The sequence below is a fragment of the Xyrauchen texanus genome, chromosome 35, assembly GCF_025860055.1.
Source record: "Xyrauchen texanus isolate HMW12.3.18 chromosome 35, RBS_HiC_50CHRs, whole genome shotgun sequence".
Lineage (NCBI taxonomy): Eukaryota > Metazoa > Chordata > Actinopteri > Cypriniformes > Catostomidae > Xyrauchen > Xyrauchen texanus.
Genome location: NC_068310.1, coordinates 24796132 through 24823844, shown reverse-complemented (window position 1 = coordinate 24823844; position 27713 = coordinate 24796132). Strand labels below are relative to the sequence as shown.

Below are 27713 nucleotides of genomic sequence, written 5' to 3'. Positions count from 1 at the left end.
AATAAAATCTGATATAAATAATTCTGTTTACTATTATTCTGACATTTCACATTCATAAAATAAAGTAGTGATCCTAACTGACCTAAGACAGGGAATGTTTCGACAATTAAATGTCTGGAATTGTGGAAAAACTATTTTAAATGTATTTTCTGATGAGTTTAAATGTATTTGGCTAAGGTGTATGTAAACTTCTGACTTCAACTCTATATATATATAACTCATATATATATATATATATATATATATATATATATATATATATATATATATATATATATATATATATATAGCCTTCTCACTCCCACTCTCTCTTCTATCTCTGAAAAAGAATACAAGCATGATTGGTCAGCTGCCCCCACCCACAGTCCATCTCTCTCTCTCTCTCTCTCTCTCTCTCTCTCTCTCTCTCTCTCTCTCTCTCTGCTTAAATAGTTTTAATAAGAAAGAGAGTGAGGGAGAGAGAAAGAGAGAGGGAGAGGGGGATGGGAAAGGTGGGGGAGGGTAATTGTGTGTATGGGTGCTCTGTTGTCACTGGTTTGGAGGGAGAGAGTGAGAGAGTTGTGTCCCATATGTGGAAAAAGAATAGTACCGCACACACGAGTCTGTCTGCTCCAGGGATTATCTAACTGGTTTTGAATTTGATTTGGAAATGCAGGCATGAGGAGGTATGTCTACCCTAGTACTAAAATGGTAGATTTGCAGTTTGGTGTTGCTCTTGTCTGTAGTTGTAAATGATTGAAAGTTTTAATCCTAAACTCCTTCTGATAGCTTGGACACTCTGCGTTTCATTGCATTCTCTCTCCTTTAATGCCAAACAGCTCTTCTGCACTCAGTTTAGAGCAGGTGTCTGTTTTTAAGCGTATTGCTTCGTTAAGGTAATTCTTGATGTTTGCATGTGTATGTGAGCTGGGTATATACAATGTGTCAGCTTTCATTCTTAGCAAGTTGAGGGGTGGTTCGTTTAGGATAGTATTTTGGCCAAAAAAATTTAACAAACAATTTTACATTTTAATATAGTTAAAAATGTTCAAAAATCTCTTTTTTTTTTTTTTTCTTTTTTTTTGACTAATCTATGTCTGAAGACTGACATTATTTATTTCATACAATTTCAAAATTTCCCCAAAAAACAAACAAAAATAACTACATTAACTGTATAGTGCATCTACAGAAAAGTATGTTACATTAACTATGCTTTGTTTAGTAAAATAGGGTGTTATTGCTCATTTACTAGCATATGTTTTACTTAAACAGTTTAGGTAACAATAATAAACTGTTGTTAATTCTGTTAAATATAATTGTGCAATTTCGGATAATATGTACAGTACACGTTCATGAATATATAATTCTGTACATTTATTGCGGTTTTTGATACAATGCAGCAAATTTAATTGTATAATGAATAGCATGTCAGAGTAAAGTTGCCATTTCATTTTCCAACAGCACAGCTATACGGTACTCTGTTTGACAAGCATTATTATGTAATATTTTTCATTCATGTGTGAGCTTTCTTAGATGCTCAGTTGAAAAACAATGACACTGTCACACTTAAAAAATAAATAAATCTGATTTTGTATATATTAAATTCACTCAATTTTAGCCAATTATTTTTAATCAATTAATTAGTTGTCAGCTTTTGCATGGTCAGAAAAAGTCTTTTCACCATTCATGTGCTTAGATTTAGTATATTCTCAAAATATTATTCCCCACATCAGAAGAGTAATTGTTTTATTTTTACTATCAAATAGCTGATTAATCAAAAATTCTTTTCAAATTTAGCATTTGCATTTTTCATTCTTTATGTAGTATATTGACTTTGAAAGATTTTTTTTTAATATATCCTGCTTTAATTGATCATAGTTTGCATCTGTCGTTGAAAAAAAGAGTGATAATTGAACATGGGAAGTATGTGGATAGGGATAAAATGAGCTTAATTTTGTGAAAGCATGCTCTCTGCTGCTGTTATGAGGCAAGGAGAATGGCTAGGGTATGTGTGGTGCTTTTGGTCAGGGAGATTTAGAAGCTGGACATAGCCATACAATCAGCTTAATGCCTGTTAGCAGGCTCTTAATGAATACCCCTGTGTGTGTTCAGCCCACAGTGAGAGAGTGCTTATGTGCATGACTGTTTCACTCTTGTCTAAAACTGAGGTGAGTGCTTTGAAGGTCTTGATTGTGGGTTGCATGCTTGTGGGCATGAATTCATGCATCAAAAAATGTGTTTGTTTACATTTCAAAATTATCACATGGATTATGCAATCTTCTCTGTGTATACGATGACTGTTTGCCCGTCTTAAATACCCTCCTCTATTTTTTCTTTATTTTGTTTTTACAGGAATAGATTTTTAAGAGTCCAGATGCGAGTACAGGCCAGCGATGGACTACAGCCATACAGATGCTAAGCTGGGTTTCCCTGCAGAACTATAATCATAATCGAGACCAGGTCCACAGAATGCTGAGTCCTATTGTCCCCTATAGTAAGTGTAACCACATTCTTATTTTTATCAAGCTACTGTGTGTCAACTGTAATGAATAAACCTATTGTCAACCCTTGACTAATTAAAAATTGCCCTATGGTTACATTTATTGCATTTGGTTTGTTTGAGCAATAACACGTTAAAAAAATGTATCTTTCACCCAAGTTGAACCCAAACAGATGCAATATTAAAAGAATGGAGAATAGTCTAACTAAGAGAAGAGTCACATTTCTAAAAATAATCCATGCAAACTTCTGTGGTAAAACAAAGAGGAAACCTTCAATAGTATCTCCCTACTAAGTTTTAATTAGGTCAGAGGAACACATAACAAAAAAAAAATAAGAGGTTAAAATTTAAATAACTTTATTATATTTACACCTGCATAATTGAGGTCCCTGAGACCCGAAACATGAATCCCAGTCCCATAAAATAAGTCCCATAAAGTCAATCTCAAAATAATAATAGAGTTAAAGAGATCCACCAAGAGTTTACCCATCATGTCATTAACTCAACCTAAATTTGTTCCAAACCTGTATGACTTTTCTTTTTTCCGTGGAATGCAAAAGGTCATGTTAGGCAGAAAATTCGCTTAGTCGCCATTCACTTTCATTGCATGGAAAAAAGATGCTAACATTGTGCCTAACATCTCCTTTTGGATTCCGTGGAAAAATAAATAATAGGGGATTGGAGCAACATGAGTGTGAGTAAATGGTGACAGATATTTTTTATATTTTTGTGTGACCTATACTTTTAAGTCATACTTTAGAGGTTGTACAATGTGTTTGTTTTTTTCATGGTAGGACTGGAAGGAAAAAGAGAAGGGATTTGGGGGGTGAGTTGATGGCTCTACCAGCAAAAATCCTGTGGTCCTGACAGTGTCATCTCACCAGTGTTCAGCTTACTAGCACAGCTACTTCCTCTCTCTCTCTCTCTGTCCTTTTCTCTCTATATCTCTTTCTTTCTCTTCTGTTCTGACTCCCTTTCTCCGGCTCGCTTCCCCCCAACCCTTCTCAACTGACCTAATAACCGACGTGTCCAGTTTTAGCCCCATTCCTAACCCCCCTGCCAGGCTTCATTCGAGCTCTGCGCTGGCCTTCTCCAAAACAGCATTGTTTGTAGGCCAGCAGGGGATTTCTTCCCTCAGTTCTGCCTGAAGAGATGCTTTTTTCTCAAGTCTTTAGCTCTTCTTAGCTGTGCTTTATAGGCATGACAGTTACATAAAATGAGGGAGGGAAATCAAACTAAAGGACCAAGTCACCTCAATTTGAGATGTAATCATGTATTAATGAGTCAGCTGCTAGGGTGTTGCTTCAAGTGATTAACATTGATGTGTAATATGGTGTTAATTCCATTTAGCAAGGCATTCAGAAGACCTTTGTTATGTGTGCCAAAATAATTACTTTTTGTGTTTGTTTTGATAAATTCCTTTTGTCAAACCCATTTTGTCGAAATAGTGAACTTCTTTTGACAGATGTTTATCTTTTATAATCAATACTGATGAAATCCTCAGAAGTAGGTTAGATGTTCCTCAGAAGTTGAGTCAAACATTCCACAGAAGTGGAGTACAAAGAAGCATTTTGTGCTGGAACACAAATGACTGCTTATGTATAGACTGACTAATTTAGTTTCACAGCAAATTTCCGAAGAGCAGCAGTTGACAAGTTGACATTCTTGTTTTGCTGTAGTTATTTGACCATAATGGCTGATGATGATCTGCTTTTGCTTTTCTTTAGATGTATCTCGTATTGATTTACATATTTTAATGATTTAATTAGTTTACATTTATAATTAAAACTAAAATTCTACCATTGCTTTCATAAATCAATAAATAATAGTTTAGAATTTGTATATATTTAATATACAATATGTGTAATATGTATTTACAATAATGTAACTTTTTACCATAAAGTTGTATTCCTTACATTAGTTAACACAATAGTTAACATGAACTTACAATGAACAATACTTTAACAGCATTTATTAATCTTAATGTTAACAAATACAACCTTATTGTAAAGTGTTACCAAAATGCAAAACATTTTTTTTTTTTTTGCATTTTTGTTGCCTAGGATGTCTGAGCACACATAAAAATATATATTTTTTTTAATTCACAAAGCCCTGATAGAATATTTAGAATTCTTTTAGGATCTGGACAGTTTTCGTGCGCTAGCCGCTGGTTTAAGATGACTGATGTGACCGATCTTGATTTTCCAGTGTTGCAGCATGTATTTGGATTTAGAAACTGGTCTTTTTTTTGTTGTTGCCAAGTTTGCTGACTACATAATGAGTGTGTGTGTGTTTGTGTGTTTGTGAGAGAGAGAGAGAGAGAGAGAGAGAGAGAGAGAGAAAGAGATTGAATAGTGAGTGTGTAGTGTGATATTAGGACAGCACACAAAGGAGTTAGATGTCCCTCTTGTTTACCCTTAAAGCTTTTAAACACAGGCAAATTCCTTCTGCTCTCTTTAACCATTCTTGATATGTCCTTTCTGTTCTGTATGCTTCATAAGCCCTCTATTCCGAGTCAGGTGAATGCAGCTGAGCTTATATGGTATAGATGTGAATAGTGTCACATCTATGCTGGAATTTTCTTTGTGAAACGGCTGGGTATTTCTGACATCAGTGTTTATGTTTGACTTGAAAGGACAGGCATTTCTGTAACCCTTAAGCACAGAAACGCACACATGCACAAACCCTCATATGTGCATTTTAGTATTTAGTTATTTAGGGATGTCTGTCATATGCTGTTACATCCGTTCACATTCCATCCACAAACAATTAGATATGCCGCCCTTTCCATAACTCTGAGTACGTAGGGGCTACAAGCTGAGCAGGAACAGTCAGAGCCAGACCTGAAGGAAATCTGATAGAGATTCCTGGGGCCATGATTTCTCCTGGAGGGAATCGGTGCAAAGAATCTGTAATCTGCACTTCAAACACACCCTTAAATCAGTCCCAGGCCAGCAGCCCATGAGCGTTCTAACTCTTATTGTTCAGGGGCCCTGCTTTCCAACATATTCCTTGTTTAAAGAGAAATAAGCATATCCAGCCCCTATTACAGCGCCAGCTCCAGTCCAGCCGCTCTTTTATCATGACCTAATTTTTTCCCCTCTCCACACTAAAGGCACACCAAAGAAGCACACACCGATAGCATCTGGCTTTGAGTCAGCTCTATGGGAAGGGGCACACTGCATGCCTCTGAAGGAGTGATGTAACAACGGGCATCCAACACATCTATTCTAATGAGAGCATCAGGATGAATACAGTTCTGGAGGGGCATGGGTAAACAGGCAAGGTGCTGAAGTGTCTGTGTGAATGAGCACTGGGGTCATTAGCGGCGGTTGTAAAGGGCTTTAATTAGCCCACAGTGCAGTCAGCGAGATGGAAGAGTAACGGCGCCCATAGGAAAAGGGGGTTAGAGAGACACATTCTGCCTGTTACCCCCACCCCTGCTAGTCATCTCAGCATCATTAAAGATAGCTCATTAGGCCCATTGCTGCCACAATTAGGCTTCCAATTAAGACCAGGCCTTCCGAGGCTTATTGAGCGTCAAGCTCACCCTCTGCTCTCCTGGCCAAGGGAGCCAAGATATCCTAAGATATACCTCCACTGGCTTGTAATTGGGTCTAACTGAGTTCTTTTGGAAATCTTAATTAAGACCCTTGCTTGAAGGAGGTTTGGAATCACATTTTCATAACAGTATAGTATTGTCTGAAATGCATTCTGCATGAACCAAACCACATGCTGTGCTGGGTTGGAAATGAGCAGATTGATTTCATAAAAATTATGTGACCGTTGCTACGTCACTGCAAAATGATATTACATGGTCTCTTACATGTATCCCGGCAGTTCTGAGGTGAAATGTCCACTGAGTAGCGGTAAAAGCGAGTAAAATTTTATACCAAAAAGAGGAAGTTTTTATCGTTAATGCTCTATTTAGTTTTAAATGAACAAAACCAATCTCCCTCTTAAACCTTTATCTTAAACGGTCACAAAAACCACATACAGAGGTAGTCAAAAATGCATGTGACCACATCACAATTGAGGTGTAAATTCTAATTGTTTAAAGGAAATAAACAACCGATTGGAAACATTTAGACTCACATGCTCTTTAGGACTCATACCCCAATCCTTTGAATCAGTTGAGCTGTCACTCAGTTTGATAGTGCTCAAAAAAGCTTGTAAATATAGAGTTATGTAATGTGAATGTTATAATTAGGGCTGTGAATCGATACATTTTTTTTAACTAAATAATCACACAGTTTTCTGTGATTAATCGTGATTAAATTAAGGTACATGATGCATTACAACAGACAAACAAAAAATCATCATAAATACAGTATATTTACTATTTGCTTAATCTCAAAGAACTTGCAAGAATTTGGCTGATTATCATTTATTTTAGTTATATAAATATGTATGTTAAATATGCACAAATTTATTTATTTATTTTTTTAGTTAATTAGAGGTACTGTAATTATTCATTGCCAATGCATTACGAGACACTAAACATACAGATATAAAACATATTGAATGCTGAAGTTACATTTTCTGAAGTTTAAAACAATAATTTTCTGTGGCTGCCATTCAGTCTCTACAAGAAAACCTAGCTGCAGCTTTCTGAACGGACTGGTCTTTCAGTCTCTAACACGCACATGCTGGGCCTCTCTCGCATGGTTTAGCATAAATATCATATGATAGAGTTGTGTGAGGAGCCAATGCAAAGTCCTATTTGTGAGTGTATTAACACAAAATCCCAACACGGTAGTTGGGTCATAAAATAAAGCGGCTGGGGAATTTGAGAAAGGGCACCACTACACAGTCAGGAAACTTCATGAGGGGGCAGGGTGGGGGGAAAGAGCGATGGGTTGGTGAAGAGAGAGATTGGAGGAACAGGATGGAAGAAAAAAAGGGGGAGATGGAGGAGAGATTGGGTAAGAGAGACAGATGGAAGGGGGTGATTGGTCATCACAGAGCCTTAGGACAGCTGTTCTTTGATATATTAGTGGACACAATGACCTAAACCTGGCCTGCGGCCGCAGAAAATAGGGACCCTGTTTTTCTTAAAGAAGGAGGGGGTGCTGGGCATTTGGCCATTTGTGGACAAGAATTAGCTGACCAGGGGGATGGGGAAGTGGATTCTAAAATGATAAGCATCTAGCCACACATCTAATCATTCATTCAAACCCAATTAGCTTCAGTGAGCCAATGGGATCCCCCAAGCTTAAAGTTCAAGCTAAACTGACCAGCTAACATGCACAGGAGTCAACATTCAAATATGACAAATGGAGATTATATGGATGACACTTCTGACAATGTTGTATTTTAATATTTTCCTTAATTTTGCTGTTAAATGGATCATTTTTATGTTTTAATGGTAGCAAACCTAAAACATAGACTTATGTTGCTATGAAAACTAAAAGCGATTATTTGGCATCCTAAGCATTTTTTAAAATACTAAATATTAAAATTTTACAAAATTTCCCATAAGTAATACATTCGGCACAAGTGCTGATCCCCTTCTTGAAAACGCAATACCTCAGGAGTGAGATGCACAATAATTACAGTAGTGTGCGAACCGTACCAAGAATTGTCGACGTGAACCTGTGGCTGGTGACACATTGTCCCATAAGGTGAAGCAAAAGCACCTTAAAAGCTGAGATTATGGAAAGCTTACACAAAAGACTATTGGAGAGAGAGAGAGAGAGAGGGAAAAATCAGATCCTTCACTGCCACTCTAGCAGCAGTGTTGGTGAGTAACGTAATACATGTAATGGGATTACGTATTTAAAATACAAAATATAAATATCTGTATTCCACTACAGTTACAATTTATATAATTGGCAATTAGAATACAGTAACATTCAAAAAGTATTTTGATTACTGAAGAGATTACTTTGCATTTTATTGTCATTTGTTTCATTTAATGTTTAGTCCTTTCAGATGGAAAACATTTATACATATAAATGATGTGATCCAAAGTGCATTTGAACAGCAGTGAAACACTTTCTTATGATGTGATACATTCATACGAGCAGACAGAAAAGTACGTTTGGAGCAGAAGAAATAGAAATAAACCTTGTGTAAATTGTCAGCTTTACGCTAAACTAAAATGCTATTTCTAGCCATTTTACATGCAGATGTTACCAGGCACGCTTATATTTTTATCAAGAAAATTCACATTGGTTCATAATTTCTTTTTTCTAGTAAGAACTTTGATATTAGGGCAAAAATCGTATTCTTGATAATCATTTTGTATTGTTTTCCTGTTAAAATATAAAAAAAAATATACAAACATGATCAATTTGATTTATCTTGTTTTAGAAACAACACTGCTAAAGATATTTACGTTTTTTAGAGAATATATTTTTAACATGTGTATTTTGTCTCACTGTACTGGCAGAGTTTTTATAGTCAAAACAAGTGCTGAAGGAGTAATCCAAAGAATTTATAATAAGTTACTGAACTTGAGTAATCTAATGGAACACTTTACAAATGACATTTTACAGCATGTATTCTGTAATCTGTAGTGGAATACATTTCAAAAGTAACCCTCCCAACCCTGTCTAGTAGATACGCTCCTTCCTCTAGGGACCCCACAGAGCCTGCCTGAAAAGAGCCACGGTGTCTGGCAGTGCACTGAGGAGCAGGTGTGAAAACTTGTGAGAGCCCTTGGCCGCTTATGCTATTACTTTGTTTTAGCCCCATGAAAGGAGGAGCAGATGAGCAGAAAGAAAGAGATCATGGATCATGTTAACCACAGTGCTTTAACTAATGCATACAGATTTATTGTAATTGTTTTAGTAATGCCCTATTATGCATGGGCTATACATTTTGAGCTGTTGTTTAGTACAGAATTATCTGATGGTTTTGTTGAAGACTTCACACTTGTCTGTGTGTATCTTTATTCTCTTTCAAAGCCTTCGTGGGGAACTACAGCACACTTGTAGATTTTTAGAGGAATGGACATCCATTGGCATGTGCCTTGTTAGCCACAGGGGCACAAAATTAGACATTGTGGGGTCTCTTTCCACAAGTCTGTTCTATATTCTTATGACTGTTGCTGCTTCCTCCACTTATAGTGTGTGAACAAAGTCACTCCACTTTTAAGATTTAAAGCGATAGCTAACCCTTATGTAGATTTAAACCTGAATGCCTTCTTCTGTTGCAGAACTTAAGCCTAAGTTACCATTCACTTTCATTCTATGGAAAAAATATGCGATGAAAGTGAATGGTGACTGAGGCTAAAGATTCTGCAAAACAAAAAAGAAAGTCATACGAGTTTGAAACAATATGAGGAGGAATAAATAATGATAGAATTAAAATTTTCGGGAGGTCTATCCCTCAGAACTATAATGGATGATCATCTTTCTAATTAGGCTTGTTACAGTACAGCTTGTTGTAAAAATTTGTTTTGGAGAACAATCATAAAGGCTTTACATGACTTTAAACATGCAGGCTATCCCCTTTATGGTCTCTCGTCCTAAAGCATTGATTCAGGGATGTTTGAACGGAATATAAATCAGCAGATAATTTGAACACAGGGTGCCATCTTATCTGCACCAATGTGATTAATTCATGTAAACACAATCCTCCTGCCTGCACTCTTTTCAACAAGATCTTGTCTTTCTTTCCATCTCTCTCATCTTTCTCCCTTTTGTCTTTTTGCTCTCTTAAAAGAATAAATTTTTTGTGGCATGTGTGTACTTCAAAGGGAGTTCCACACATACCAGCACTATGGGCTAATGTTTCAGTAGCCTATGTAATTCTTAACAGGATGCCCACTATCATCCATACAACTTCTTTTCAGTTGTTTTGATATTTTGATATAGAATGTGGTTGTAATTAATCAAAAATTCTGGACTGAGCAATTGTGTGTGTGTGTGTGTGTGTGTGTGTGTGTGGTTGTGGTTATTTTTGTCCCTTCCTTTTAAAGGGGTTAGTTCACCTAAAAATGAACCTTGTGTCCTTCCAAACCTGCATTTATTTCTTCCATGGAACACGAGGAAATTTTTTTAAACATGTTGCTGCTTTTTTTCCCCATACAATGAAAGTAAATGGTATCTGAGGCAGCCAGTCCCTAAACATCTCCTTTTGTGATATACACAAGTAAGGAATTTATGAGGATGAGTAAATTATTACAGAATGTTCATTTTTGGGATGAACTATCCTTTTAAAATTGTATCTTATTTCAACGTTGAATGTGAGTTGAATGTCTTACTGTTATTTAGCTGAAGATGCAAAGTAGTGTGTGTTGGATTTGATATTTGAATGGGCATTGAGAGGTTGTCTTGAATAGGTAAACCTACTTAAATCTATGTGTGGGGTTTAGGGAGTGGATACCCACAATAATACCTGATTGGATTGATTCAGCCTGCTCCATGTTTACATCTGGCCTCTGTGCAATCTGCCTAGTTTAATGGCCCAGTGTCCCAGAAGGCTTGTTGCATCCATGTAGGTTTTGTTCCTCAGTGCAGGAAAACAAAAGTGATGCGGCCTCAAAGTGCACACAGACCCCTGGGAAGCTGTGAAAAGCTAAGCATCCCTTGGCAGCCGGGCTTGTTCTGATCTCACATTGCACAACCTTCTGCTCTGGCAACCTGCTTGTAGGAGCATCATTCCATATTATAACTAATATTTCTGGATGCCTAACCTTTTTCACTGGTTTATTGATGTGGAACTGCTGATATTAATTCCTCAGAGAAAATGCAAATATGTGCAAAACTATATATTTAAAAAATTGACTAGTAAGTGAGCTGGCTGATCAACTACTTGACTACAGCCACCATTAGCCTGGTTTCAGGTTTACCTGACCACAAAAAGGCAGTTACATAAGGGGCATTCTAACTAGTGATGGGAAGATCGGCTCATTTTACTGACTTGAATCTTTGAGTCCCATTTAGCAAAATGAATGAGCTTTATGCAAGTCATTTTGTTCATTTGACCAGAATTAAATAAAAATGTTACATATTCAATAGCCATCACTCTCCAATCACTCTCTGAGACTACTCATTCTTCTGATTCACATAAAAGATTTGTTCAAAATTAATGAATCATTCATGAATGACCCATCACTAGTTCTAACATTTATAAAATGGCTAGATGAAGCTCGCAATGTAATGGAACAGAATGCAGTTGTTTTTAGACATGTGTAACAGTATAAGGATGGGCAAGAGGAGGCGGGTACTGGTTGAACAGTAAACGTAAGTTTAATGTCAAAACTGAAACTTAAAACAACATAAACCAAACACAGACATACATGCAACATGGCCACATGCGTCTCTCTCTTTTTTTCTCTCTCTCTCTCTCGCTCTCTCTCTCTCGAACTGTCGTATCCAGCTCCCCTTTATTTAGCTCTCCCACTGATCAGCTGATACAGCGCCAGCCTTGCAGCCTCACAGCCCGGCCACACCCTCCTCCTCTTCACACTCAACCCCTACCTGATTCAGGCCGGGGTGCCACCCTTCTTTAGCAAACTGCAGCGGATCCTCCGTCTCTTGGTGGCCGGCTGCAACCCCTCAGTCCCTAGACAGACGGCCGCGATGGTAGCAGTGAGGACTCCACAACAGCACAGCCCTCCTCCCTCCCGTGTTTCAACATCATTGTAATAGTATAAGGACAGGCAAGGAGGAGGTGGGGACCAGCTGAACAATAAACAGTTTAATGTCTAAATTCAAACTTAAAACAACATAAAACAAACACAGACAAACATGCAACACGGCCGTGTGCATCTCTCTCGAACTGCCATCTCCGGATCCCCTTTATCTCGCTCTCCTGCTGATCATCTGATTCAGCGTCTGCCTTGCAGCAACATGTTTCACATCATGTTTTAGCTGTAATAAACTTGACATGCTGTTTAAAAATGCAATACTTGTGACAGAATGTTCATCAAGACCGTATCCGATTGTGTTTTAAAGGGGATTAATTAAAAAGATTGACTTCTCCGAGGGGTTTACTGTCTTACAGCTAAATTTAAACTATTAGTTAATCGCTATTTCTTCAGCATATATGTATGTGCAAAATATCAAGATGGAGCAATCTACAAAAGTCCCTCAATAAATCCCTGGCCGGCAACAAAGGCTATCAACACACTGCTGCTGAATAGATTAATAAGATTTCCATAATTAGGCAGGCCTCTGTCAATAGGATCCCTCAGCTATTGTCTCAGGACCAATGGGATTGTCAGGCCAGTGGGATGTCTGCTGGATGGGCGGCCCAACAATGGACACACAGACAGTAAGGCGACCAGTGGAAACATCTGTCTCCCTGCCAGCCTCGGACTCTCACAGAGCCACCAGCGCAAGCCACTCATCCTGGCTCACACAAAGCAATGGCCAGAAGTCCCCATGTGGACAATGAAGGTTTGTTAAAAGGGCCTTTTTTTTCTTAATCCCACCGCAATCTGTGTTTACACCAGCCTCTTGTGTTAATGATGCGTGATTAGAGGTCATACAGACTTGGCTATATTTTAGGTACATTGGGGTCCAACAGTCTGAGACCAGTGAAAATGCTTCTATTTTGCATTTTTCCTCATTTAATGCATATCATAACAATTTGAGTGAAAATTTTTATTGAATCTGTTCTATAAATTTCAGAATTTTTTAGTATTTGTTATATCCCTCTTTTGCTTTAAAGACAGCATGCACCCAAGATGGCATGATGATCTCAAATTTGTGTAAAAAGTTGGTAATCAGTGTTATTCCAGCATGATTTGAGAATTTTCCAAAGAGCATTTTAAAATTATGACCTTTTGCTTTTTTGTTTGTTTGTTTTTGAGTTAAGACGGTCAATTTCATAAACTTGCTTACATTTGATTAGTGACCTAAAAATAGTACAGAATCTAAAATCTTTTTTCTTCATGTTATGTCGATATTCCTTTGTAAAATTCTAAAACTTTGTTTATTTTCAGGTTAGATTTTCAGATTAGTTTGGGTTAGATGGAGAGAAATTAAGAGATAAAGAACTTGATGAGCTTGATATTTGATGAGCTTGAGTGCCATATTTCTCAAAACACATATGATCATCTCCACCTCTCTCTAATTTATTATCTAATATATATAGTGTTCAGTGGTCATTCCCATTTCTAACTATTCCCATGAGTTAATCTCTGCCGAGTTGTGGTGATTTAAATAGAAACATAAATTAAATCTAGGTTATAAGAGAGTCCCTAATGAGGAGAGAATATAATTGCAGACCAACTCATTTGGAGTTGATTTCACTCTAATAGGTAGCACTTTTCTCTAACACCACACAAAGTAGCAACATTATGAAAGATAAACTGTTCAAATAGTCAGTGACATTCATCCTTGACTTCAAGTAAACAGGAATACCTGACCGAGATGTCACTTCCATGTCCGTTTAGGAGGAGCTTCTCCATATGTGTTGCTGCACACACACACACACACACACACACACACACTGATTTATATTGATGGATTGGACAGCAGTTTGGCTGCCTGAATGAGTTTTTTAATGTCACACCCATCCTATCACATACACATGCGAGTGCATGCACAAGCACACACATGATGGCCGGAGCGCCTGCTGTCCATTTCCCCTCCTCCTTGCCTTCCCGCTGCAGGTTTTATGAGCTCCCCTGGGCTGCCATCCATCTCTGTCACACAGTGGCCCCATTATTGTGCTCCATACAGCACTTCACAAACCATCCTGCAGATGGGAATGTCCTGCTGTATGTATATGGTTTCTACTGACTGGACAATGTCAAATAAGTTTGCCTGTTTTCATCTTGTTTATCTTTTAACCTTAGTCATGGTAAACGCACATATATTAATGTTTGTGATTTAAAATGAGTGATTCTAGGTCATGTCTAATTATAATGCCTTATGTTTTCTGGAATGTTTTGTCAACTGGATTATGTTTGGCATGACATTATGTTTAATTTTTTTAATGAATGGCACAAATATACAGAGCAACCCATTGGACAGACTGTACATCCTTCACAGCCTTTATTTCAATCATGAAAAATTAAATATGGCTTCTGCCCTGACTAAAATCCATTGATAAAATATATATATATATATATATATATTTATTTTTTTCTTCTTGTTGGTATATTAGATATCAGATTTGGAGTGCCTTGTAGAGGCCCTAGTTTGGACATGGATAACTTGAGGCTCTAGATTTGAATATGAAGGACATGGTAATCCAATGGCCATCTGGTCTGTTGGTGTGAACTTTTAGAATAAATAGTAGGCATAATCTGAAGACACACATGGGAAGGTTTGGCCATGGGAGGGGGAGAGTTTGAGAAACAGAAACAGCTCACAATGAGGGAAGGACAAGTTTTTAGGAGAAAAAAAAGAACAAGTGGAGTGACGAACATGGCATAGTGGGTTGAGGTTTGATTACAATAAAGCAGCAGATCGCACAGTGACAGAAGTGTGAATACTGAATCATCACTTTCTCCCCAGATTGCATTCTGTTATGGAGATTTGCAGTTTATTCCTTTACCTCCCCCTATTTCCACCTGTAGCTTACCCAGGCTGATTCCTGACAGTTCAATAATGCCAAGCTATGTGAGGAATTTCAAGCTAATGTCTCTGGAAGGAGCAGTTGGAAAACCACCATGAAATGGCTGGTTTTAAAGACATTCTTTGCCCCACGAAACCGATGATCAAACTATTCACCAAAAGATTGAGATCTATTCCCTTTGATTGCATCTTTTTTTCCATACAATGAAAGTGAATGGTGATTGAGATATTCTGCTTAAAATATTCTTTTGTATTCCATGGAACAAAATAAATTCATGCACGTTTGGAACGTTATGACAAAAAATAAAATAAAAAATGTTGTGGGGTGAACTATCCATTTGAGTCACTTTTGATATTTTTATGGCTCATTTTGATACATTGTGTGATTTTGAATTTTTAAGGATTGATATTCTTATGCAATCCTTTAATCTGTGAAACCGAACATGTTGATTGGCTCTCCTAAATCTATCATACCCCTAGAAACTCAAAATGCACCTAAAGAAGATAATGTGTTTTTACAAGGGGGAAGGGACATGGTAGAGTCCGGATTTGGAAAAACAAGATTTTGGTTTTTGGTTTTTACTGTGATTTATTTTTCTCTCTTGTGTGCATTAAGATCTCTTTCATCCTCTCAGCATTAGGCCAGCATAATTAATCACAAGAAAGCGGGGCTGGAGATAGCCAGAGGAAAGGGCATTCCACTCAGTCTATGCTTCATGGGAAAGGGTCAATGAATAGCACAACTATTCCATCCAGCCATCCCCACCCCCCTTTTCCCCCCACATCTTCCCCTCCCTACCCAATTGGTTCCTTCTCTCTCTACCTCCCACCTTTCCTGCCATGGAGGGCTTTTGGAGAATTGCTTTGTGGATGGACTGTGGTGGTGGGAGGGGATGTATAGAGGGAAACATGCACAGGGTGATAACAGTTTCTCCTCTAGGAGAGCTGCAGACGGCAACACAAGGCTTCTGCTTTTCTGAGGGCTTCAAAAAAGAGCAAATTCACAGCATTCCATTTTATACTTACAACAGCAAAGTAAAAGACTAAAATTACTTTATTGACGATTGTTTTTTTACCTACAATATTTCCAAAGCATCAATACACACAACACCGACAGGGACATGAAAAGAATAAATAATATATTACAAAATAATAATAAAATAAAGTAATATTGAAAAATAACTGTAATAAAACTTTATAAATAATAAACAAAGAAGACATTAATAAACTTAAAGAATACTGTTACAGATATGCATGCATGCACATAATACCAAATTGTCCTCTCACCCATCAAAGTAGCATCCAAAAACCAGCCCTGCCATCAATAAACTCCTTTAGCACATTTAGTGGGTGGAGTATTAGTGGCTATACAGTACTTTGTGTCTGGCATACTGTGTGCCATTCATCTCATGCACAGTTGTGCGTTCAGCCTTTCAAAGTATACTCTTCACCGCAGCCCTGTGGGGATGCATTTAATACATGAACACTTCAACTGCTTTGTGTTCTCTTTAGGACAGTCAAGGCCAGGCGCATATGTGGATGATGTGGAAAGACATGAATTGTTTGGATGTCTAGAAATATTGGGCTTCACACATATGGTATGGGCGGACTATTTGCATACTCTATGTACGGACAACAGAAGTATACTTTGGCCTTTATAGTAGTGTTAGGATGAGGAAAACAAATGTATAAAGGTGAAACATAGCAAGTATGCTTCTTTTATACTGTATGTAAATCTGATAAATTGTTCTGCTGTGCAGGCTTGTTGAAGATGCACTGGAACCCGGAGCATGCCCAGCCCCTGAGCCAGTGGCCTGAGCAGCATTTGGACGTGTCCTCCACCACTTCATCCCCTGCCCACAAGTCTGAGCTGTACCCCAGCCGCAGCCGTGGCTCCAACAGCTATGCTTGGGCCAATGACGACATCTCAGCCCTTACAGCCTCCAACCTGCTAAAACGCTATGCTGAGAAATATTCAGGCATGCTAGACTCACCGTATGAGCGCCCTGCTATGGGCGCATACCCTGAGCCGGGGGTATTCGGGGCCCTCAATGTAGGCCAGAAAAGTGAACTTGAACCTTGGCCTCTCACTCACAGCACTGATGGGCCATACCCATTAGTGCTTGCTTCCTCACATGATGGTCTGACGGGACCAAAGGTGGTACCCACATCAGCAGGCCCACCAGGCTCAGGCAGTGTGTCAGCAGTTAACAGCAACATTTCGGACTCAGGCTACAGTGGGAGCAGCTCCTGCAGTGGTCCCCATTCCAGTGACTACCCCCCCAGTTACAACGGCACCTACATCTCATCAGGATACTGTCCCCAACCCAGCTCAGCACTTCCACCAGCCTCGCTACATGCCCTCCAGTCTAACCCCACACTTCTCCCCAGTTATACGCCTTCGGCCCCTGTGTACAACTACCCCCCTAGCACCTACCCACATCAAGCTAGCCTTGCTCCCAGCTACTCCCACCAACCAGCCCCTTACATCCCCTCTGCCATAGCCGCCCCTTCTCCACTTCCTTCAAGACCCACGGTGGTTGGAGGCAGCTATGGTTATCAGAACAGCAGTCTAGGGGGCTCAGATCCTGGGGGCTCTCTGAAAAGGAAAGCATTTGAGATGAACCTGGAAGAGGAAGATGGAGAGAGCTCACGCTATAGGAAATATAGCTATGACCCAATGAAAGATGGGGGAGATTCTCCTTATGGTGTCACTGATAAAGCAGAGTGCCGCGGGAATAGCTTTGGAACAGCCAGCACGGATCCTCAAGCCTTTAAACCCAGCAAACCTTCATCCCAGTCTAGTCTAGAAGGAGATGAAGTGGGAAAGTACAGTGGACTAAAGCCATTGATTTCACCACCATATGGAGCGGCAGGGGACTACAGCCCTCCAGCAGCCATGACTGGTGAGAATGGAGGTGGAGAACAGGCCTTCTCCCAGCAATGTTCTCAGAAGCGCTCAGATCCCCTGAAAAACATGGAGCCCCGGATGATGGAGCTGGTAAGAAGGGAGCTGCAGGATTGCAGCCCAGCTGTACTTTGGAATGAACTGGCTGGTTATTGTCACATCAAAGCTGCACTTGAAGAGGACCTCATGTGGCCTGTTCTGCGGTCCAACCCTGCCATCGGCCCACCCAGAACCATCCTGCTGTTCGGCCCACAAGGAGGGGGCAAAACCAAACTGGTGCGGTCCATGGCATCTCAACTGGGTGCCACCTTCTACAGGCTAAGTGGTGTTACATTGGCCTCTAAATTGAAGGGAGAGGCAGAGCAACTCTTGGTCACCCTGTTCTCAGTGGCCCGACAGCCTGCAGTGGTTTTGCTGAGCGAGGTGGAGTCCATCGAGGAGGAAGGGCTTAGACAGCAACTGCAGGCCCAGTTAGAGAAGACCCAGCATGGTCAGACCAACCTGGTTCTGGTGGTATGCACCACAAGACGGCCTGACTTGATCAAAGATTCCCTTCTGCGCTGCTTCTCCAAGCGCTACCACGTAGGCCTGCCAGATGGGAGCACACGCAGACAGGTCCTTCTGCAGGCGCTGGCGCCCCAAGGCTGCAGTCTAAGTGAAAGGGAGATGGCAGCAGTGCTGCAACGTTCAGAAGGCTTCTCTATCTGGGAGCTGCTGCAGCTGTGCCAGCAGGCCCTGGCATCAGCTTCTGCCTCTACACCCGTGCCTCTGCATGGCCTCCCTGCCCCCCTGTCCTCCCCTGCCTTTCAAGACTTTGAAAATGCTTTCTGTAAGGTACGCCCACAAAGCACCCCCAAAGAACTGGACACTTGTATGGAGTGGAGCAAAGTTTATAGCCGCTGAGAAACTAGTCAGCCACTGCTGAATGTTGTTTTTTTTTTTGTTGTTTTTTTTTTACTACATGTTGCAGCCAAAACAGTGCGATATGTTGAGACATTACTGTGGAGTGGTGGGGAGGCATTTTGGATTTAATGCATTTAATCTAGGAAACATGCCATGGTGTGTTGTTTTTCTATAAATATACATATACTTTATTTTTCCCTAAGAAATTAAATATTAGGCCTTTCTTGAAGGGGCATTTATTAGTTGCTTGGCTTATCTGATAGAGAGTTTGAATTATATTTTGGAATTTCGCTAGAATTCCAATTAACCTTGATCCTGGACTAAACCTGGAGGTTATAGATAACTTGGTTTTGTTTTTCTAAATATACCCCCATTAGTTGCAACTCTCAGGATCCTATTTATTGCCAGTTCACTCCAGTGGTGTTGTATCTTTTGCATTGATTTACTTAAAATATTTTTAAAGTGCTTATGATGTATCAAAACTTAAGAAAATCAAATGCTCACCAACATTATATTGCCCAAGTCACAGCATTCACCAAAAGGTATCTACTGTTATGCAACCTCTTAGAAAAGAAAGTGGCAGTATTTTACAAAGTTAATTGGTAGACCATGGTCATATATTGTGCACTTTTTTAAAAATTGTCATTTTACCAAAAGAGTATGCATTGCTACCCAAATGGTATTAAAATCCATAGGAAGTCAGACAAGAAAGAGACAGGCTATTACTGTTGACACACTTCTTTCAGAACATTGTATAAAACAGTGCTCTAAAGGTATTATGCATCATATTTCAACATCTTTTGCCACATATTTTTCCATACAAAATGATATGTAAACATCCACTCACATTCCTGACAATATGATTTTCTGGCGCCTTTACTCAGGACCCTCAAACACAAAAACAAGCACGGGTCCACGAATGACTGTTTTCTCTCATCTGCTTTACTCAGTTTTATTTTATCTTACTATATGTAGTCTTGTTTGAAATACTCAGGAAGAATTTCTTTACCTCAGAAATGATAAATAAAGAATGTATGTAATCTTAGGGTCTTAGTAGTAAGTATTGAGGTTGGAGGTGAGCAACAGACCTGTAAACACACTGCATCTGTGCTATTACCTCGTAGGTGAAACTTGAAAATGCTACAAAGACAAACAATGAATGTAATGCAGGTATTTCAGAGGAAATCTGATGCCATAAATCCATGTTTTTAACTCTCTATGAAAACATTTTCTCTTATCCTTACCCTTTATTTTTTATGTAGATTTTGATGGAGTGATGATTGTCTTCATGAAGTGTTATTGTAGATGGCAGACCACGTTTGATTTTGTTGGACAAACTGTTCAAACCCTCCTATAGGTACGAAGAATATTTTGATATGCACAGACTTTTGGAATTCACCATACTGTATGGACATGTGCATCATTTTACATTTATGAAAGTATATAACCATCTCTTTTATAAATTAACCCAAGTACAGTATTCTAAGATGAAAAGTTAAATAATCCAAAGATTGAGAATCAGAATGTTTTTATGTAACTGGCAGCTAATCATGTCTAATCATAAATTTTACCGAAAGTGTTATACCATCAATTGCAAATTGTTAACACACTCATCATACAGACAATCCAGATGGAACAGCCTTTAACAGTGTTTTAAATCTTCAGCTTTTTTGTCAGTAAGGTTCCAAAATGGAACTCACAAATTTAGCTGTATTTCACCATGGAGTGATCAACACCTCAATATCCTAAAATGTGTTGGCCATTTAAAGTTTAAATACAGAATATACAGTATATTGGCTAATTACTGCTCGCCCCTTTTCCTCCAGCCTACCCCTTGCTCTCAGCACAATGGTTTGTACCCTTGGTTGCTGGCCCTGCGGTGAGCTGAGCTCCCATCCCCCGCTCCTCTATCTCACCATAGCCCTGTAGAGAAGCCATATTCTGATTGATGTCCAGTAACCCTATAGCACTGTTCAACTCTTCAAGTACAGCTGGTGGCTTCACTCATGCCACTCAGGTCAATCAGAATGACCCCAGGAACACATATTGATCTCTGGCGAAGAGGCGGAAAACTACAGAACCTAGCAGACTCAGGGACATCCAGAGCACACAAAACACGTAGCGTATCAAAATGCAGCAGGAATTCCTCCTCACCCAAACTGAGAACAGATTTGATAACATGTTACTGGTTTTATAAAAAAATAAAGGGAAAAGCTGATTCTGCCTATTTTCACACATGAACGCAAAGATACTGGGTAGTTTAACAGTTTGTCCAACAAATTGACATTAATTAGCTGTTTTGAATCTATTAGTACAGTAACTTTGTTCTTGGATCTTGTTCTTGTTACATTATCTGTAACCATTTCTACCTCATTTTTGCAGCATATTGTACATGAAAATATTTATTTCATGTCTTTTTTTTTATGTCTGTTTTAAAAATGATAATGTTCTTGAACTGTAATGGTCTACCTCAAAAAAGACTGTATTTTAAGAAAAAAGTATTACACATTATTAAAGAGAATATGTCAAAAATTATCTTATGACTCAGCTTTCCTTGCAGGTGCATTGTGAAGGTGAATTGCCTTCAATCTACATAAATACTCTGAAGATTTCAGATATAAAGCCACGGTTCACCCAAAAATTTCAATTCTCTAACCATTTATGCATCATCCTGCCATCCAGATGTGTAAAACTTTCTTTCTTCTCCAGAACACAAATTAAGATTTTTAGAAGAATATTTCAGCTCTGTAGGTCCTTCCAATGCAAGTGAATGGGTGCCAAACTTTTGACGCTCCGAAAAAAACAAAGGCAGCATAAAAATGAATCATACAATGTTTTAATCCATATCTTCAGAAGTGATATAATAGGTGTGGGTGAAAAACAGTTCGATATTTAAGTCCTTTTTTTGCCAGAAATTCTTCTCCCTGCCCAGTAGGGGGCGATATGCATGAAGAATGTGAATCACCAACAGAACACGGACAACCTTGTCCGTCCCCCCAAATTACTTTAATTTCACAATATGACCATAACATAAAAACATAAACAACCAACCTAGAAGTAAAGCAGTCCTAATATCAAATTCGTCTGCACATAACGTCCTGTGAACTGCAATTACAACTGCAATAAATAATGTTATGAGATGTTTTAAATAAATGTTTGAATATAAAAAAATGCAATAATTAAACATTAAACTAAACCGCCAATAGGTGGCAGCAAGTGACCGTCTTAATTAGTGAGTCATTCATACAAAAGATTCGTTCAAAACGCTGAATCATTCAGTAACAAAACGCTGAACTGTAGCTTTCCTTTGGAACTATTTTAGTCGGTGAAATGGAACAAAAACAATTAATATGGTTTGTGTCTAAAATGTAAGTAACTTAATAATAAATATTAACTACGCTACTTGTTTATTGAACAATAAATTAAATGTAACATTTTCAGTCATGATAATATTCAGCAAAACAGCTCCCTTAGTTGTGTTATGTTAAACTAAATCATATGTTATAAATTTAAAAAAAACACAATTAGAATTTTTACCTCAGTACATTTCTTCTTTGAGTTTTCTGTGTGCACTCATTTGTTTTGATTTCTCCACGAATGTAACGTTAGACGGGCGCTACCGCTTACATTTGCTAGCAGTTCAATACTAAGTTAACGAAGAAAAAAGTACAGTATTTACAGATGAAACTGACCTGCACTTGAAGCCCTGAACAGGTCAGTAATTTTTTGCAACATTTTGCTGCTTCTTCTTGGAGTGCTTTATTTTTTTTTGTCCTTTCCCTCTCTGCTCCACCTGGCCGTTTTCTCTCCATCATCGGTGCTGCTCGCATTTTCTGTTTAACCATTTGTCTGAGGTGTTAAGTCGAATCGTAGCCTTGCCAGTCAAGACTAACAGATTCATGATTTTATTTTTTTTATTGTTATTAATATTAATAATAATTTTATTGAATGACGAATTCAAAAATTATCACTGGTAAAGGTAGTAATATAAAATAATTATAATAATAATAAAAAAATAATTAAAAAAGCGCTGGCTGGCAGCAGGCCAACTTAGTCGCCAGGCCAGCGGGAATTGTCCCGGTGCTCCCGATGGCCAGTCCGGGCCTGATCACCAAGAACACAAGATGAAGAATGTGAAAGTTAAAGTGGAAGGAGAATTTGTAGTAAAAAAAAGGAGCTAAATATTGATCTGTTTTTCACTCACACCTTTCACTTCAGAAGACATTGATTTAACCTCTTAAGTCTTATTGATTACTTTTATGCTGACTTATGTGATTTTTGGACCTTCCAAATTTTGACACCCATTCACTTGCATTGTATGGACAAAAAGAGCTGAGAAATTCTTCAAAAAATCTTCATTTGATTTCAGCAGAATAAAGGAAGGCATACACATCTGGGATGGCATAGTGGTGGGTAAATGATGAGAGAATTTAGCATAGGTAGTTTTGCATTGAAACTAAATCTCTGTTAGGCAGTGTTTGGTAAGTTACTCTAAAAAAGTAATAAATTACTAACTAATTACATCTTCTACAGTGTAATTAGATTACTGTACTAATTACTCTGTCTGAAAAGTAATTGCATTACTTATTACTAATTACTTTTTAAAACCCTTCAAAAGGAAGGTTGATCATTAATAAACCTCGACCAGATGGAAAATACATGGATAGACATGAAACTGTTCTTTTAATTCTTTCAAATAAATAATATAAAATCAAATTAATTATTCAAGAATTTAAAGGGGCAGCTTTAAATGAGAAAATGTAATTACAGTAATTAATAACTTAGTAATGCATTACACCCAACACTATAGGGAACCACAATGAACATAGCTGTGGATTCACATTTACACAATTATTTAATTTGACAACTGAATATCTAATAAATAAAATGCATTTTATTTATTTTGCTTTTAGATATAGGTAATAAGTATACATTTTTACTAGTGACATCTGTAACAACTGGCAAGCTAAATATTTCAGCTGTAATTGTGGGGTTAAAAAGCTCAGACTCATACACTATTAAGCTAGTTTGCTCAATATCAGTTCTGTGTGCTCTTACAGGCCAATAATTTAGAGGCAGGAACAGTTTGCAATTTGTTTACTTTACACAGTGTTAATTAGCACACTCAGAAGTTTTTATTTACCAATGAGAAGCCATTAAAAAGACTCACTGGCTTTTTTTCCCTGACTCTACCTCTGTTTGGTTGTCTACTGTTGTGAGACATGCTCTAACAATTCACACATTGATCCATGTTACTTATTCTCATAACACAATGAAAATTTAATTCAGCAGTGTTCCTTTGTACATATTTACTCAATTTGAACTCAGTACATATAGTAAACAATAGTAAGTACTAAAATAGCTTATCTGTATAAGAAGACCTGTATCTGTTTCCTGTTCAGTGTATTGCAAAATTTACTTGAGTAATCATAAATTCCCCATCAGTCCTCATATATCTTCCACAATAACCCTCATAGCAACTGAGGGATGTGACCTGGTCAGCTTGAACTCAACCTCTCTGACTCCAGAGCTGGAGAAAAATCTGAATTACAGAATAACCAATTGTACATATTCAGAAGGAAAGGTTAAAAATACAATTGTTTATGTCAGCATTTAGTAAAACTGTTAAGATCGCAAAGGGAAATATGCATGTGTGCTCCATAATGTTGTGCAATTTTGGTGACAAAATTATATTGCATATAAAAAAAGTATATTTGCATCAGGCTGGTTTAATACATAATAGGATTTTAATGACAATTGCAAATGCAAAGGAGTTTTGGCTTTCATGTCCTCTGCACTCATTCCCTTTGATGGCTTGTTGGTGCATTGGGATCTACATTGATAACATGGTTTATATGTGATTTTAGCCTTTCAAGAGCATCATTTTGATTTTAAGTCCCCACAAAAAGCATGACTATGCACTAGGTTCAGTGTGCCAGCAATCTGTGCTATTTTGTTGTATTTTTAAATGGAAATGGTCTTCCATATGGTCCACAAAGGTAGAAATTATCATGATGGAAACCAGAGAGTTCATGTGAAGTGCAGCAGGCAATAAGATTTCCCAAAGCTTAGACCCTGTCTCTGCCTGCACCTCTTTTCATAACTGCTTGTCTCTTGCGCTCCTTTGTCCTGTCTAGCCTTGATACTGACAAGGTTGACATCAGAGGAGATCCCTGACATAGGGTGAGTTAAGGCTGCCAGCTGGTTGCAATCAAGTCTATTTGAGATTCAGGGACACATGGACCCCCAGGGCCAAACCCGTAACCAGCCCAACCCTTAGCCCTACCCCCCCCCCCCCGTTACCTAGTTCAGCTGTATTGATTCCAGATGTGCTGCCATCGGTGCTGGTCAGTGCTGGATCTTTACCTAAGAGGACACCAAAATTATAACAACCTCACAAACTGTGAAAGAGGGTAGGGAAAAAGTGCAAACAGAGCAAACATCAATATAAAAAACTAATAGATGAGTTGCAAGGGTCAAACAACTAACAATCTGTTTTTCTGTCTGCTATTTTTAGGCTTAAAATGACAAACACATTAACTGGCATCACTGTGATCTTGACAAACCTTGTGATAACTTCTTGACAAAAGTCTTTTTACTCACATTATTTAAGAGATTGGACTTAAAAACAGTTGTGAATGGTTTGTTGTGGTACAAATTAAACACTTTGTATAACTGTTATGGAATTTTATGGATAACCTTTGCAACTTCAGATTTCAGTTTCAGACCTGTCAAACTCGATCAGTGGGAGATTGATCAAGTCAAATGACACTTTGTTTAAGTTAAAGCTGGTCATGAAAACAACCCCTGAGGCTCAAACTACATTCTGCTGACATCTCAACAGTCCTCAAACGCAGAGCAAACGTATCATGGCCAGCCAGGAAATGGGGACTGATATGAGGAATGCCTGAAGCTTGGATGACCACCATACATAAGGGATGAGTTTGGAGTTACAATACAATGTCTGAAACTTTTTAAATTCAGATTCAAACCTATATTGTCTTTTTATGTATGCCCATTTATTTATATTGCACATTTACTGCATAACCCTTTAACCAATGAATAACTTTGTCTGACTGAATGACACAATTACCGACTGACCTCTGGTGGTCTTACAAAATAATGCAATTATTGTTAACGGTGTTCCAACCCATTTCCACCTTCCACAACTTTCCCAGAAAATAAAATTATATATACACACACACACACAAGTCGCTCCTGTTTCTGGTGGTGATTAGGAATCTAGATAATAATCACAAATATTTGGAGCGACTTTATCCTTTTTTCTTCTTCTTTTTTCTCAGATATCGACGAGCTGATGTTGAAATTGTGTAAATGTAATATTTATTTATATAAGTGTATGTGAGCTTAGAAATGATTATAGTCATATAGATTATAGACAGCAATGACGACGCAGTTTCCTGACTTCAACGACTTAGCCTACAACTAAGATTGACCGCAGGAGACGCAAAAGTGAATTAATTATTCTGAATGTATTATTTTATAGCAAACATGCACGGCTCAGTTTGCCACGGTTAAAAACATAAACATTATATTTCATTATTTGACTCTTTCATTCATCCCTTCTTCCTCTCTATTTCGTCTTTCCTGTACACAAGCAAGAAACCAAGCTTCTTTGAGAAAACGGAAACACATTTCGAAAGTCCTTACTGGAAACCGAGCTGTTGCGATCAGAAATGGCGTCGTTTCCCCGCCTACAATTGACAGCGGCTCTGGCCCTGCCCAATACACACACTTGCTGTCTTGGCCACTTGAGTGCGCGTGCACGCGACAGGAAGTAAGTGTTTAAGCCTGCTCCATGTCTAAACGTGCCAAAGCTCAGTGCCACTCTGAATCCACACTAGTGCGAAAACCGCTTCGGAATATTCCCAGAGTTAATCACGCTCAGGAGTCACACGCGACTACATACCACAAGTTATTTATTTAACATAATTATAATTTATATTTTATTAATATTATATTTATTATAATCAGATAGTGAAACGTAAGTGAAGCATATATTTATTTTAGGATTAATTAAAATATTCAACATTATATAATGTGTTTGGGATGAATTAATAGCAGCATCATAATTACAAATTATTATTTATGTGTATATTTAAATACCTATGTGTTATACATCTCACCCAATAATCACATTATTTAATTTGTTCTTGCCTAATACTTCTGGTCATTTTTGTAATTTATCAGCAAGTGTGTCATACAAAATACCATCTAGTAAATGTTGTTTTAATATTAAAAAGATGATTAACTACTACCATGGTTAATATTCATCTTTATGTATTGACCATAAAATATAAATTTTAATGCTTTTTATTTGTTGTATGAAACCACATACTGATAAGTTATGCAAAGCAGTCTTTGTTCGTCTTATATAAATGACAAGCAGAAGCATCTAATTTAAATGGTTTGTATTAGTATCTATTAATGGATCGACTCCCTCATGAACGGCCGTTACTGGAAGCCAGTGATTATAGTTTATATAAATATGTATATTTTTCGTACAAAAAGGCATCGCTTCACTTCAGAAGGCCTTTATTAACCCCCGGGAGCCGTATGGATTACTTTTTTAATGCATAGATGTGCTTTTTTGGGCTTCAAAATCTAAGGTACCATTCACTCCCATTATAAAGCTGGGAAGAGCCAGGATATTTTTCAATATAACTCCGATTGTGTTTGGCTGAAAGAAGAAAGTCATATACAACTAGGACGGCTTGAGGGTGAGTAAATTCTGGGATCATTTTCATTTTTGGGTGAACTAACCCTTTAAGTATACAACTGTCCCAACCTGCAATCAAAAGTCATCCACACACTCGCAGACTTCACGTCTACTTGCACACTAGTGGCCAAACACTGGAAATATGTAAGACAAGTGGGCAAGTAGGCAAGACCAAAACCGCAAGTGGGGGTACTGGGACAG

General features: G+C 38.1%; 1 protein-coding gene across 1 annotated transcript; it reads left to right on the top strand.

The window, feature by feature from the left end:
* Positions 1–582: 582 nt before the first annotated feature.
* Positions 583–21146, top strand: LOC127629085 (fidgetin-like protein 2). The gene is made up of 3 exons (XM_052106127.1): positions 583–665; positions 2332–2473; positions 16722–21146. Exons 2-3 carry the CDS (start codon positions 2392–2394, stop codon positions 18770–18772), a joined length of 2133 nt encoding a protein of 710 aa, XP_051962087.1. The 5' UTR covers positions 583–665; positions 2332–2391; the 3' UTR covers positions 18773–21146.
* The last annotated feature ends 6567 nt before the right edge of the window (positions 21147–27713 follow it).